This window comes from Phodopus roborovskii, unplaced genomic scaffold (assembly GCF_943737965.1).
Source record: "Phodopus roborovskii unplaced genomic scaffold, PHOROB, whole genome shotgun sequence".
Taxonomy (NCBI): Eukaryota; Metazoa; Chordata; class Mammalia; order Rodentia; family Cricetidae; genus Phodopus; species Phodopus roborovskii.
Window position 1 is genome coordinate 2319353 of NW_026126487.1, and position 16342 is coordinate 2335694.

Genomic DNA, 16342 nt, shown 5'->3' on the forward strand with positions numbered 1-16342 from the left:
ATGGTCCTTTAAGTTAAAGCCAAAGAAGCAATACACCCAGCTAAAGCAACAAAGAAGACAACGCCACATAAAATTACAGGGATATCTCATGGATCTGTACAACAGAAATATAGTTGGCTCCTAATAGCTTGTACGTTTGAGAAAACACAAGAATTCACATTGTCTAGTTTTGATTTTTCCTCGAGTATGAGCTCATTGTTTTTAGTTCAGACTCTGTTCATTTCATCTTGCTGGCTAACATGATGGAAGATGGCTGGTAACAACTCCCAATTTTACATGTTAGAGGCAGGAAGAGTTACTTTCCCTTGCTCTTGGAAAGCAAAATCTGCCTGGTCTAACAGAAGCCAAGGGAATATTCCTTAATCAAATTGGGTGGGCTATTTGGTTGGATGTGGGATCACCTACCATAAACTGGTTTATGGGGTCCAGAACCAAAGACTCCAAGGAAAGAAGACAATTATGACTGCACACTTCAACATGTTTCTGCCATGTTCTCTCCCTGTCACTCACATGCTTTTTTTCTTTTGATATTCATGTTATATAGAAGAGGTCACCAACTCCAGAATTCCATTTAACTTGATTCAGTGCATTTACTGGCTTATGAACCAATTTGAAAATTTGGCTATTAAGACTCCATGAAATATAGTTAGGGGAAGAGAGAGCTGCATTTAAACTCCTGGTATTCAGCAACAAAGTATTAATTTTGTATTCTACTTTGCATTTCAAAAAATCTAATGGTAGGAACCAGTTTGAAAGAAGCATAATCAATGATATAATAGTTATTTCTTTAACAGCAGATATCATTAGTGAAGGTCTCTTGATTTGTGATAACACTACTATGTATTTTCTAAAAGTGTCCTGAGAAGCACAAGGGGATCCTTTTGTGTGGATGGAACAGTTCTGTGTCTTGTGGGGTATCTACAAGTTGCACAGAATGAACACACAAACAACTGAGCTAATACTGATGAAGTATGGTTAAAGTAGGGTGCTCAGGTAATACTACAGTGTCAATTCTGTACTCTGTTTTGTTTTTCAGCACCAGGGAGTGAGCACATGCTAGGCAAGCACTCTACCATAAAACTATATCCCTAGCCCTTTAATTTTTTTTTTTTTTTTTTTTTTTTTTTTTTTTTTTTTTTTTGTCTTTTGATTCAGGGTCTTGTGAAGATGCTCAGGCTGGTCTTGAATCTGTCATCCTTGTGCTCTGTCTCATGAAGAGCTAGGATACCAGTCATGAACCTGAACCCCATTCCCAGACTGATTTCCATCTTTCCAGATTATGCTTTTAACTGTGTAAGATGTTACAACTGGGAGAAAGTGGCAAAGTATAAACAACTTTATACTGTTCCGGCTACTTCCTGAGAGTCTGATTGTTCTTAAACAAAAGGTTAAATTAGCCCATTGATACCTGTGAAAGAGAACAGATTCGGATTAAAGTGTAGGATATAAGGAGACAGTATAGAGTCCTGTGCTATAAAAATGGTCTTACGGTCTAACAAGCTTACCAATTGCATTTTCTCTGGCTTCTTAAAATTTGATGTTATATATCCTAATGCCTTTGCACGCTCTCGATAAAGTCGAATTGCTTGATCCATGGGAACTCTTAATCGGAACCAGTATTCTACTGTGCCAAAATTTGGGATGTCTCCTTTAGTTCCTACACATAATCAATGCATGACCCACTGTTAAAATAGTCACATAAATGAGAAGATATACGAGTAAAATACACCAATGGTGGTATATATTAAAGGCATAAACTTTATACAGAGTAAAGTAATATGACTTGCACAAATAAAGTTTGATTGGCAAATAACAGAGATGAAGACAAGTTACATCTGGAGTATGAGTTTCACTGAATGTTAAATATTAAAGAGCCATGTCAAACTATGATTGAGCTATTTCAACTGCTATCATTTCAATCTTGCATATAAAGAAAAATCTAAACAGTCAATCAGATACTCCACAGATTCTTTTGGATACTGTGGTACTTTTCTTTAAACAAGTTGGACTCAGTCTAGTCTGACATTTACAATATACAACCTCAAAATTATAAATATGACATTCCATATTCTGATTCAACTTTTAAGGGATCTTTGGCATCCTTCCACTTCTCCACTGGACCACAAGCATATGGAAGAGGTCATAGATATGCCAAATAACAGCACTGTCAATGTACCCTTGTATGGTACTCGCTGTGACACTCCACTCTTTCTCTATCATGACTTTGCTCCATGGCTTCTGGGAGAACTAACAGCCCTAAGCTTCTGTTGCAGAGCTTAGGTCCTTATTACTACACTGACCACTCCAGTCCATCTAACTCGCCAGGCAAGGAATGTCTACTGGTGTAATAGTAGCATAACTGGTTTGTGGGTAACCAACTGCTGTCTGAATGGATTTGGGGACCTGTCTATGGGAGGGAATATATGCTTGGTACTGTAAAAATGGTCAAAACCATATGGCTGGTAAGGTCATATAGGTCTTGGGTGGGAGGGTTTACAATTGTTTTGCTAATGAACATACAAAATGTCTTCTAAATATGTTAAGTTTATACCCATAGACTAGTGTTGTTCTCAGCACTGGGCAGAGAAATTCCTTTTGCAGCAGATTAGGCAGATTCCTAATTGGCCAAAGTGCTAGGAATAAGTGACTGTTGAGTGTTCAGCCCTAAAACTGGACATCTATATGGCCCCTCCAAGGTCCATAGAACATTGCAGAGAAAGGGGCAGAATGTAGTACAAGGCATATTTTAATTAAGCAAGAGTATCAATATGAAAATAAACATTTGACTTTGTAATTATAATGACTATTTATAATGGTCATAACTTTTAATAGCTACTTTGCACCATCATTCATAACACTGAAGATCGTTCAATCACCTGTGAGCAAAGATCACCTACTCAAAGGTCCCTACCCAAAATGCCCTTAATGTATAAGATAAGATACAAATGTAGGGGCTGGAGAAGCAGTTCAGCAGTTAGGAATACTGGGTGCTCCTCTAGAGGACTTGGCTTCTATTCCCAGCACCTACATGGCAACTGAAACTGTCCTTAACTCTGTTCCAGTGGACCAGTCGCACCAGGTATGCATGTGGTACGCGCGCGCGCACACACACACACACACACATGAAATATCTGTATACATAGAATAAAATAAAACATTAAAAATAAAGATATAATGTAGAATTCCAGTGAATATATAAGCCAACCTAATGAATCAAACATCCAAAGATCATAAAATGTACTTACCAACTAAACTTGCTGTGGAAAATATTCGGCTGTTTTTTTCTAGGATCTCATGGAATCTCAACTGACACGCTGCAATTGTTTCATAATCTGTGCTGTAGGCTTGGTGGAGCTCCAGAGTGACAGTGTTCTTCTGAATGTACTGCAGAAACAAGTCGTTTACGTGGACAAGATACTGAGACGTGAAGTTGTATTCTGGGCGAAGGCCTCGAACCACGGGAGTTGTCTGCAATTCAAAGTCATAGAAAGCATAGGTACAGAAAGTCACAGGCTCTTTGTCACCAGATGCCTGCAGGACTTCAGAAGAAAAGGTGACTTTGTTAATGTGGATTTCAAATAGGTTTTCTCCTCGTTCCAGGTGGATGGTTTCATCAAATTCATCAACAGAGTCATCTGGCATGATTTCTGGTTTAAATTTGTACTGCTTAGTGCCGTAGGCAATGTCCTTTAACTGGGCTGCAAGGGAAGAGAGTTTAGAGATGTCAAACTGCTGACATATGCAGATGCAAACTAGCTTCTGAAGTGGCAGGATGTCTGGGCCTTTCAGTTATATTCTCCATCTTAAAGTCTGTAACTGTACTATTATTTTCTGCAAATAATGCTCATTAAAAACAACAACAATAAAACCCTCAAGACTTGCTTTGACACCAATCACTAAACAAAATTACAACTTCAAAATATAAGCACCTGCGGCTCATCAATTACAATTAAGAGAATGAAAATGAAAAGAATTACACCTTCAGTTGTAAGATAGCCTTAGCCGAGAATAGGAAAAAGAACAGGCAGCTCACAGCTGAGGTCACTATTCAGATGCCATGTGCTCCTGTAGCTTTGCTACATCCTACACAGTAGATCTCTCTTGTTTACTGGGTACCATCTCTTCAGTTTAATAGGATATGCCTGATCCTACTTTGGGAGAGGTAATGGGTATATGGCCAACATCTCAATTATGATGATAGTTTCACAGTTGTACACACAGGCCTAAACTAAAGAAATTTATATTTTAAACCTGCAGTAAAAGTACATCAGTTTTATTTCATAAAGCTGTCTTTTAAAGGTTGTGCATCTTTCTATATGCACAGCTTCCAGTGTCTCTAGATGCCCCTATAAGACACTCCTGGAAAGAAGATGCCTTATTCTCTGTGAAACTACCCTTCAAAAGGAAGCAGCTCAGCTCGAGACTGGGCAGTGTCAGACCTTCCCTTATCTCTTTGTTTCAGGGTGATGACTCCTTTTAAGCTATTACCCTATCTTGACTTCCATGTCATTGTCTCCCTCCTTCTCTTCTTTGTATTTTCATCTTATAGGGTATTTTTTCCCTCTCTGCTAGTTTGCTGGGTTCTGCATTGATAGGCACTAGCCTCTTTCATGTCCACTGGCTTCAGTACTTAAGTCACCTATCTCATTAGTAACTTTATAATCTTAAAAGTTACTGGGGATCCCAAAAATCTTTTGAGAACAATTTATAGTTATTGCTATTGATCATATTGAAAAGAAAAAAATATAAGTACCTTTTCATATGTAACAACAATAACCTATTACATGTTAGCATAAATTGTAGTATTTATTTTTTCAAAGTTGTAATTTCCAAAAAAAATGTGAGAAGAGTGGCATTATTTTGATCCTTTTAACTGAAATTTTTTTTTACAAATGTCTTTAGGGTCTGGCTTAATAGAAAACAGCTGGAATAGATCTGTGGCTGTGTTTAATTTGTTGTGATATCACACATCATACAGCCTCTGAGAAATGCCATTATAAACTTGTAAGAGAATAAAAATGAAAAAAGGCTAATAATATATTATCATAAAACTAGTTTTATCCTTGCAGGCTTCTACAGCAGTTTAGGAGAGCTGTGGGGGTTGAGAACGTTGAGAACTTCTTGTCTATGAAGAACAACTAACTAAATGTCTTTATCTGGCTGAACAGAACTTTCCAGAAGTCAAAGAGCATTGTGTACCTTTTGTTCCATGTAGTACTCAATAAAAGTTTGTTTAATGGAATTTTCTTGGTTAAAAAGGAGGTCACCAAGTGAAGAATTTTCATTCAAGTCTTTGCAGGCTTTTACTGGCACACTTTGCTTGTCCCCTATACACAAAAATTCACTCCATAACACAATGAAGCCTCCACGGCATCATAAGCAGACGGTAGGCAGCAAGAATACAGATGGGGAAAACTGAAGCACTGCCCTTAAGGAACTCATACAAGCTAGACCAGTAAATAGGAGTCTGTGTTTTACTGGAGAGGATGTGTGCCAAGAAAATGCAGAAAGCATTGTCTTAATCCACTTCTAGTGCTGTCACAGATTGAGTTCAGGTAATTTATAAAGAACAAAGATTCCTTGTTTTATTTCCTTTATGGTGTTGGAGATTGAACCCAGGGGTCTGTGCAGGCTCACATGCATTCTACCATTGAGCTACGCTCCTACCTAAGAGATTTAGTTCTTATCGTTAGTTGTAAAAGCCGGGAAGTTCAAGTTGAAGGTTCTGTATCTGACAAGGGTTTTCTCACTATGCTATCCCAAGGCAGAAGGAGCCATATTCACTTACAATAAACCCACTCTAGTAATAATGAACCCACTTCCATGGTAGTGGAATTCATCAATTCTCAAGAGCAGAGCCAAATGACTTAACTACTTCTTAAACATTCTGTCCTTCAACACGATTGCATTTGAGGTTAAGTTTCCAGTGAAGAAACTCTAGGGAAGATATTTATATCAATGAAACAATGACAATATATGTGCATTCTGTCCCCAAGACACACAGATTTCACATAGAAGATGTGGGGCCATCACACACACACACTCCACCATATAAGGAAGGAAAAGCAGTCTAGATGTGAGGTAGGGTAAGTGGCAGAAAGAAGCCTAGGGTTGTTCTGGCTTCTAGCTGGGGGGGGGAAGTCAAAGATAACACTGTCACTTGAAATACAAAGTACACAAACCAACTGAAGACAGTATGGTACTTTCTGTGTTTAGATTTTTTTTTTTTTTTTTTTTAAGTTAGGACCTCTCTATATAGTCCAGGCTGCCCATAAACTCATGGTGCAGAAGCTGGCTTTGAACCCATATTCCTGCCACGTTATCCCCTGGAAAACTGGAACTGCACACATGTACTGCCAAACATAGCTCTCTTAGATGATTTCTGTATTTGCTAAAGCTTGAAAATCACTGTGAGGGCACTTCAGGGAAAGGGATGGTGGTTGCATCAATTAGAGCTGCTTCCTGGCACGGTAAGCACCAAGTTAGATGGTGCTAATACACAGAAGGGTATTAGCTTGATGTCAAGAAGAAAGGAAGTTTAGGCAGAAATCCATCAGCAACAAAGGCTGGTACTGCAAAAGAGCAAAATGAATGTGATGAAGCCCAAGCACGTAGAGCTGGCTGAGGTGCGCATCCCCTTAGCAGGAAAAGCACAAAGGTGGCGTGACACTGGGGTCTGGGACGCTTTGTGTGCTGCGTTGAAATCTAGCTCACAATATGAATTTGAACACAGTAAATTCTCGAAAAACCCTACTAAAAATTCTTAAGTAGAAAAGATGAAATAGTCATTCTAGTAACTTATTCCAGCTTCAAATTGGAAAAAAATAGAGCAGGAAGATATTATGAGCGAGGGTTTGGACAGCATTTTCAACTGCCATAAAACTGTGCACAATGTACCTTCCAGCTTTTGGATGCGTGCAGCCCTGGTATCAAGAAGATGGACATATTGTTCCACTTTAAGTTCATAATCTTGCTGCAAATTTTCCATCTTCTGAGTCACCGCCTCAACTTCCATCTAAAAATAAGAGACAGAGAGGTTCACTACTTACGATTATCCTATTTGCATCTGTCAAAGTGACTTTGAGCCAAGCATTTTAAGATGGGGCTTTAAAGCTGCCATGCTAGGATTCAAACATTTCCTAGATGGAATTTAAGGCTACCATGTTATGAATCAAGCACTTCTAGTTGCAGTTTTCAAAACTATGGTGATTTTAATATCTTTTGGATGGCTAGCATGAGCTCTAAAGCATGGCACCTTCCTGTCACATAGCTTACAGTGCAGTGGCTTCCTTTTTTGCAGCCAGAGCCCCTGAATTACTGAAAGCTGACAGCTGTGGCAGGGCTTCTGGATGACCATGAGGACTTCACGGCAGACTACAATGATACTACTACAAGTGAGACCACTGTCACTAGGTGCTTCCCTAAGCTAAGGCTTCAATCACCTGTTTTTAAACTATTTATCCCAACTCTCTAGTTATAGGGCTAAATTCAGGAATGTAACCTTTAATAATTAGTGACAATAGATAATAAAAGAGGAAAATACAAAAAGCTGCTTTGAAATCATCAGGACAGTATCACAGAAAATATACTGTTTTGATTTAGTGTCTGACAGTACCTGATAGTCTTTATTGATTTTGTGCTGCATAATTAGCATATTTCTTGTCTTTTCAAGTTCTTGTACTGTTTCTGCATGAGTTGCTTGAAGTTCTTTCATGGAATGTTCTAGATCTTTATTAATTTTGCTGTCCACTTTTTCTAAAAATGAAAGGTCTCCACTTTTTTGTTCTTTCTGAGCCTAAAATAAAACCAAATGTTTTAATTGAAACAAGAATTTGCAGAATGTGGTCATATGAATTAATGAGATGCATCAAGAAATACTTAGTAGGATTCATGCACTTTCATTTTTTCACTAGGAACAAAGCAGTGTTAATACATACATTTGCATATATATTTGAAAACAACTATAGCAAAATAAAAAGTTTATGAATTTCACAACAAAAAATGAGATCACAGACATTTATTTTTTCATCTGATCAAAATGTACACTATGACATAAACATAAGAAATGTACTTGTAGAAAATGTATCTCAACACTAGACAATACCTTTGTGTTATATTTACGGTTCAGTACCTCACTTCAGAATGCAAGCTTGATTTTATAGTGGGTCAGGTAAAAATACAGTGTTGCAGTCAAAGGGCTTAGAATGAGAGTGCTGAGCTCTACCTTAATGTGACTTTGATGTCACTATGAAATATGCATATGCTGTAACTAAATGTCATCTAGCCATTTCGCGAATCAGTCCATTATTGTGCTCTCTCTTCCTTGCCTTTTCCCCAGATACATGCATGCACTAAGATACAGTGAGTTTTAGAAGATGCACAAATAATTCACTGTCTACACATAAGGTTTCTAGACAAAGGTCATCATCACATTGAGACAGGAGATAGGGAATCGATGGCTAATTTGTAAATGCTACCTTTATAAGCAGGAGAGCCTCACCCAGCTCATCAGCATTAACGTCACTCTCCTGTAAGAGAAAAAGTCAAAGCTCACAGTGAGGAATTAGTTTCCAGCACACATTCCCACTAGACTATCTAGAAAAACACAAGGTACCTGGAGGCTATGAATTTAAGAAACCAAGTACTCAGGATATTTAAACTGCTCAGAATAGCCTCAGAAAACATAAGCAACCAGGTGTGTTAGCTAATGAACCAAGTGACACATCTGTGTTTCTTCCTTTGATATGCACTGTTTTCTCTGTGCTTGAGACATGCGCATGCACACATTCTGAAGAAGGGAAATGGTTCACCTGGTTGAAAAACCTCATGCGGCTTTTCAACTCATCCAGCTGCTGCCTCTGCTGCAGACACTGTAGCTGGAGCTCTCTGTTCTCTTGCACGAGCTTCTCATTTTGGTCTTAAAAATAAAGTTAGCACAATTAGAAAGTTAAGTGAGAATTATGATGAAGAACACATTTAAATAAATTTAAATTTGGTTACACGCCAAGCTGGATCTAGTATCATTCCGGTCAGAGAAGAAATAGCTCCAGCACCTTAGATGAAGGCAGCAGGGGCTGAGGAACCATTGAACACCATCATGTGTCCACCACATGACTCACACGCTTATCAAAAACTTAAGACTGAAGCTTACAGCATTAACACACGGAAACTGTGGTTTCTGGGACTTCAAAGGAACATTCTACTTAAAATGCCTAAGAATATATGTTTCTAAAAATACGATTTTTACTTACTTACTAAGGGTCCTGAAAGACATGCAAAAAAAAAAAAATTAGTCTTTTAGTGTTCTGATTGACTTCTTTGAATTTTCTTTCTCTCACTTAGCATAGTTGTTGTATTAGAACACGATCATTTATTTTATAGACTCAAATCCACAATTTAACCAGCCATACCCCTAACAGATCTGTTCCCACAGGAGATAGATTCTGAGGCAGCATCAGTGATAACTCAAGTGTATTCTCAGCTCATGGGTCCTGTCTTAGCAGGTGGTTTTCAGTCACCTTTAAGGAGAGGACCCTGGTGCCTAGGCATTCAGACACCATGACACATAGCAGGGCTGTTAGGGAGAAATCAAGAAAATGGCAGATACAAACACTAATTTCTTGCTTTGTGTTAAACACATTTAACTTAAAAAGAGGTGGGGGTATGGGCTAGAAAGATGGCTCAGCAGTTACGAGCTGTGGCTGCTTTTCTAGAGGACCTGGGTTCAATTTCAAGCACCCCTGGTGGCACCTTATAACCACTCCAGTTCAAGGGGATCTGGTGCCCTCTTCTGGCCTCTGCAGGCATTGAAAGCACATGGTACATAGACATTCATGCAGGCAAAACCCGTAGACACATTAAAAAATAAAATGCCATTGATGGCTAGCAGGCACGTGCATTGTATTCTTTAGTGCTGTGTTCTGAAGTGCACTGCCCACTGTCTTCACTGTGGGAAGCAGATATGCTGTATTGTGGGCTGCTTCTAGACCATGCCACCCAAAGTATCTCAATTTCTTTTTGATTTCACAATTTTTGTTTATTATAAGTGCTCAATTCAGGTTGTACATTTTTGTTCCTTTTCTTAATAAAAAAATCAAGTAACACATTTGCCAAGAACTCTTTTCATGAATGCATTTGCAGTCTGACTGGATGTTAAACAGAAATATGTTTGTGCTCCTAAAGCTATAAAAACTTCACACAAATAAAAGTATTAAATTACACAGGTAAGAGGAAATGGACTAAATTGGGCAGACTTTAATATCTTATAGTTCCTAGAAATCCTAGGCTATTTAAAGACACAGAGGTACTTTATTAAATATATAAATATTTCTATTATATGGATAGAAAAATTAAGGGTCATTTTATGGTATAAGTTGCTTAAATCCAGTACACTAAAAGAATTTCCATCTGTGAAAACAACCTCAAGTTTGAAGGTATGGGCCAGACACCTGTCTCTAAACTAAATCATCACCATTAATAATCATTGTGAATTGTTACAAAATAAACTTTTAGGTTAGGGAATACAATGGTAATGTGGCATGCCTTGTATTGATCCAGTTAAAACAACTAGTAGATAGAATGACAATGACACAGAATAATGAAATAACAAATGGTGTAACAACAGAATAACCAAAATGAGAGGGATGGGAACCTTAGATGCTGATGATAACTGAACTCACTCTGGTTTGCAGAAGCAGGGGTTCTAAGATGCAGCTAATGTACAAAGGCCACAGTTCTCAACCTGGGGTTGAATGACCTTTTCACAGGTGTTGTCTAAGACCACTGGAAAACACAGGTATTTTTCTGTCGACTCATGGCAGTAGCAAAATTACAGTTACAAAGTAGAGATGAAAATAATTTTATGACCGGGAGGGGGTTCACCACAACATGAGGAACTGTATTAAAAGGGCTGCAGCATTAGGAAGGTAGGGAACCTTGTACATAGTGTACACTGCTCCACTTAGCATGGACACAGTGTGCACTGCGATCTTTCCTATGCTCTAGGTTTTTCTTAATTCTTTCAATTTTGTATAGGTACAAATACGTCAGTAGATACAAATATAGTTATATAAGTATTTCCATCCTTTTACTCTTTTGTTTTGTTTTGTTTTGACAGCTATGTGCCCATTCACTGCTATTTTAAAAATAGAGTGCCATTTGTGGGAGAATAACTTAATGGGAAAACATCATTGAGCACTGCTGGATTCTCTACAGAATTTATGTAGAATTATACACTGTAGTCTTTCTTCATCAAGCTGCTTATTTAGGATATGTTTTGGGTCTTTAAGAAGTACCAAAACTGCTACAGTTCAAAGAGGAAATAGGCTTGCTGAATTATAATAGGAAAAATCAAAGCACTCTGCATGAGATGAAAAACAACCATCTTACCTTATGATTTGACAAAAAGCAGGTTAAGTTAAACAGCATTTTATTCAAATGAGATACCATTTCAGTCTTTAAACTTACATTCTTCCAGCACACCATTAATAACAGTGCAGAGAACAATTTAACTAAACAATTTTCAGAGCTCCTTTGTGCTAATATCTTCAGCTGTGATCAATATAACCATATGCATTATGCTGAATTATGCATTTTAGCTAAAGATAGAAAGGAACGTTCAAAAGCAAGCCCTTAAACACATGCGGTTAATTTAAGCACTAACCAAATGCAAACTGCATTTACATATCCTTCCCCACATATTCACACAGTCTGAAACTAATTTGTACCTTGAATAAAGAGGTGAACATTCTCTAAAAATAACTTGCCGCTTAGATGAATGACTACAAGAAGCCAGGGAAGCATCTTCTGGCAGGGGACACTTGATACAAGAGAAGGCAAATGTGTGAGCAGAGTTCAAAGTCAAATTAAACCATCTCAAAATCTGGACCACAGAAAGAACTTTCATCATCTTTAAAGATTTTCTTAAATACAAAATTTCAAATTTTTATTTCCCCCAAAATGGTTAAAATCTAGAATATTTTTTCTTAAAATTATTTGAACTGATTTTCCTAGAATTCATTTAAACATTTTTATAAAGACTTAAATTCTTGGACTTGCAAATTTAAATTCTTTAAAGAAAATAACTGGAAAACCACAGTTCCTGAAACTTTTACTGAGGAAGTAATTAGATAAATATGTTAAGGGGGTTTTCATGCAGGAAGATGTGGCTTACCATGGTAAAAAATTATTTCTTAAATAGCTATCATAAGAGATTGCAGAGTCATCTTCAGGATCACTCTGAGAAACTATAACAGGCATTGTCGATAATGACAATATGGGATTAAATTTATACCAGAGTACTGACTTCACAATACAGTGAATAAAAGGGCATATTTTAAAAATAAATCCACACATAAACCAGCAACTTGAAGAACTGCAAGAATCAGCAGAGATTAACTCAAGGGCTGCAGCAGAGTCTAGACCTCTTTCACAGTACACACACATTAGTTTCAATATTCAAAACATTCTTAAAGAACCAGCAAAAAAAAAAAAAAAAAAAAAAAAAAAGATGAGGATTGACTAGGTGAATTGCAATATCTTAGCAACTGTAATACTTAATAAGAGTTCTCCAAATCAATTAAAAAACAATAGTTTGAAGAAAAATTAATATTCTTCCCCTTTTAAGAGTTTTGTTTGAGAGATCAATTCAGATGTCTGGAAGACAAAAGTTTTGGAATTCTTGATATCTAAGAAATTACAGAAAAAACAAATAAAATAGGTTTATTTCATTTCCCTTTCTCTGTAAAATTATGTATGTATTTATTTACTATGTGGTAGAGGACATGTGTGGGCCATGGTGTCCATGGGGTCAGAGGACAAGATGCAGGAGGCAGCTCTCCTACCATGTGTGACTTGGGGGATCCAACTTGGTGGCAGGGTGCCTTTACCTGCTGAGCCATCTTGCTGCCCCTTTTCCCTCGTCATTTAAGAAGTGCAATTTATCCATTTTTGGAAAATGGAGTGGGAGCAATAGAGCACTTCAACTTCAAGTTATTTACTGAGCAACTAAGCCAAGGCACTCCAGTAAGCTCTCAATAGTGATATTAAAATCAGAACCCACTAAGAAGTCATGCCACCAATTAATTCCATCTACTGTCCTTTAGAAAGACTCAAAAGTAGCCATTTGGTCACTTGGTGCTTCACTGGAATAAAGACTCCATGACTACCTGCTGCTATTTCAGGTGTGTTGAAATGTAAAAAGAAAAACAAAACAAAACAAAACATGGCTAGCCAGTTTTAAGTTGTTATTGCTTATGTATGCACTTTAATTTTGGGACTATTAAACATGAAAAATTATGTTCCATTTAGTCAATAAAATGTGACACTGTAGTAAGAGTACTAACTAAAAATATATTTTTCTTACTGATTCTGTATTAACCTTTGTTGTTGTTGTTATTAGTTGTTGACACAGGGTCTTACTATGTAGCTCACGAGGGTTTGGAATTTGCAATTGTCCTATCTCCTGAGTGCTATGATTACAGGCATCCATGCCTGGCTGTGCTATACTTTTAAAATTCTCATGTAACTGAATTGCAGATGTTCCTAAGGAGCAACCTTATTACTACATTCCTGGGTGTATCTCATGGGTGCACACACAGGTACCACACTTTAGTAAAAAAATCTGTCACCTCTATTGTGCATCTGTGTGCCCTGGGTGTGCATATGTCTGTGTGTAATACAGCAGTCCAGACATCTTTAATTATGTTTTATTTCTATGAGACAAGACCTAATATGATTATGCTTAATGATTATTATTTTGACAGGGACATTCTGATAGTGTCTTGGTTAAGAGAACAGACATCTCACTAGTAGATTCTTTAGGTTGATCAATCAAAACCAATAGCAAGAGGCTATTTCTTTCACTTGTCTCTGCTTTGGGTTTCTCCCAAGGCATCTGCCACTACCTGAACCATTAAAATTCTCTAACTATTGTTGGCTGCCATGTCTCATGAGGCTGCCACTGTCTTATTTGCTGTATCCTCAATCTTAGAACAATGCTGAGAACAAACTAGTGCTCAATAAATATTTGTTTTCTGTCAAATAAAGAAAAGTTCAGAATTTAGGGATATTAAACTAATGAGAGACAACCTGGATAAAAGTGTCTGAGGAAAAAAAAACAGTTCTTTTGGCACACACACTCCTATGTATTATACATTTATAATAAACACACACATGTGAACATACACCTATGTATTATATATGTATATAATATATATAAGTATAACACACACACACACACACACACACACACACACACACACACACACACACACTGATATAAGCTGTGTCCCCAGAGGACAGCAGGATGATTGGCAAACACTAGGCAAACAAGAACTGACTGACTCAGAAAATAAGCATCAGATGTCTGCAGAAGTAAACGGGTGGTTATTTCTATGGTTATTTCCATGTACCTCTTTCAGTCTTTAATTTGTCAAGGACTTCGGTTTTGTCCGTTAGATCAGATTTTAGGGCAGTTTCGAGCTGTGCAATCTGCACTTTCATCTGCTGCTCCTTTAACTTCCACTGTTCTTCAAGGGTAGCACTGAAGGCACTGCAAAACACACGTGACATGCAAGGAGAGCTGGGAAATCAGCTTCACCCGAAAATAATGAGAGAAAGCTTTTAGTGGCACAGAGACCACTGTCATCATGTCTTAGGAATTAAGTAAACAGATGCTGGTCTGCTGCTGTTGAAACCGAGGCGCCTTGCTCAGGCTGTGGTTAGTGAACATGAAAGAGTTTGTGGGATGAGCAAAGGAACTGGCCTTAATTTAGAGCTCCAAAGTCAGAAAAGTTGGCAACATGCAGCTTTTGTGGACTAGTAAAGGAATTCAGATACTGTACATACTCCAGAGGAATCCACGGTTCCAAACCTCAGAAATGACAGGCAGGACTGCCCCCCTCCTCCTGCAAGTTCACTCACTCAAGACTGAGAAAAAGCATTTCCACCTGATTGTGAATTCTGAGGAAACTGAGAGTCTGTGATAACACAGACATAAATGATGGTATACTGAAGCACAATGTGGCAACTCTGATACCAAGAAGTAGTGCAAAGGCAGTTTTACCCTAAAAACAAAAGCCTTTAATCCTAGCACTGGGGAGGCAGAGGCAGGTAGATCTCTATGAGTTCAAGGCCAGCCTTGTCTACAGAGCAGGTTCCAGGACAGGCTTCAAAGCAATATAGAGGAATGCTGTCTTAAAAAACCAAAATATGTTTTTGGTATTGAGCCTAGCCTTTAACAGCAGACAGTCTGCAGGACACAGAGAAAAATGACTGACAAACTGCCAATACAGATGGACAGTTTAAAGTTTCCTGCTTTGCTGAGGAGTCTGCCAGACACAGTATGGCCTATGGGCTGAAGATGAAGATTACAGAATAACTTCAGTTGACTGACCAGGCAGTGAGTTGTCTCTGTCATTTCTAGAGTTTATATATTATCTTTCTGTGGTCTTTGAAGGAGTTGAAGACAGATAGCTATGGTTATAGTTTTCTTTAGTTAGGATTAAACATAAATTACATATAGGACTTCAGACTCACAAAGATAGGATAGATGACGAAATATTTTCTTTAAATCTTGCTAAATGTTAATGGACTAAATATTGTTAACTGTGGTTCTTATTTGATAACTGTTTCGTTATACATTTTGCTATGGTAAGGTTAAAATCCTTCTTTTTATTTTAGACAGAAAAGAGAAGATGATGGGAAATTTCATTCTGTAAATATGTTTCTCTTATTGGTTAATGAATAAAGCACTGTTGGCCAATAGGAAAGGAAGATAGGCTGGACTAGGAGACAAGGAGGAGAGAGGAAGTAGGAGGGAGGAGATCCAAGATGGAGGATAGAGAGAAGAATGCCAGCCCTTCTCTCCGGTAAGATAAGACTTAGATTAATAGAAATGGGTTAATAATGGGCCTACAGTTTTATATCTAATACAAAATCTCAGTGTATTATTGGGGGCTGGTGTGGTGGTGGGACAAGACTGGCAGGAAAAATCTACTCGTAACATCTTTCTTGGGGAGTAGATGGGGGATGAAATTGGGGGATCTGTGGTGGGCATGGGAGGACGGGAGATAGAGGGAACTGGGATCAATAAGTAAAATAAGAAAAAAATTAAATAAAAATTATAAAAATGTAAAAAAAAAAAAAGGTTAAACATTACATACTAACACACTGGAAATAGAAAAAAACCCCTAAATAAATAAATAAATAAATAGAATGCTTCTAATCTAAAAAGATTACTAAGACAGAATTATAATTTATCCCTTAATAAAACATGTAGCGCTCTTTCTTCTTTCTTTTGTCCTTCCTTTCTTTCTCCTCCCCCTCTCCCCCACCCCCTCCT

The 16342-nt window shown here is 37.7% G+C and overlaps 1 protein-coding gene across 1 annotated transcript in view; it reads right to left on the bottom strand.

The window, feature by feature from the left end:
• The window catches only part of Rpgrip1l (RPGRIP1 like), a 99340-nt gene that overhangs the window by 51343 nt on the left and 31655 nt on the right, over positions 1-16342 (bottom strand). Inside the window, exons 10-16 of the mRNA XM_051195123.1 lie at positions 14412-14551; positions 8811-8917; positions 8478-8528; positions 7616-7795; positions 6898-7015; positions 3246-3698; positions 1506-1657 (exon numbers count right to left, since the gene is read on the bottom strand). Of these exons, the coding sequence (XP_051051080.1) occupies positions 1506-1657; positions 3246-3698; positions 6898-7015; positions 7616-7795; positions 8478-8528; positions 8811-8917; positions 14412-14551 (1201 nt within the window). The remainder of the gene's footprint in view (positions 1-1505; positions 1658-3245; positions 3699-6897; positions 7016-7615; positions 7796-8477; positions 8529-8810; positions 8918-14411; positions 14552-16342) is intronic.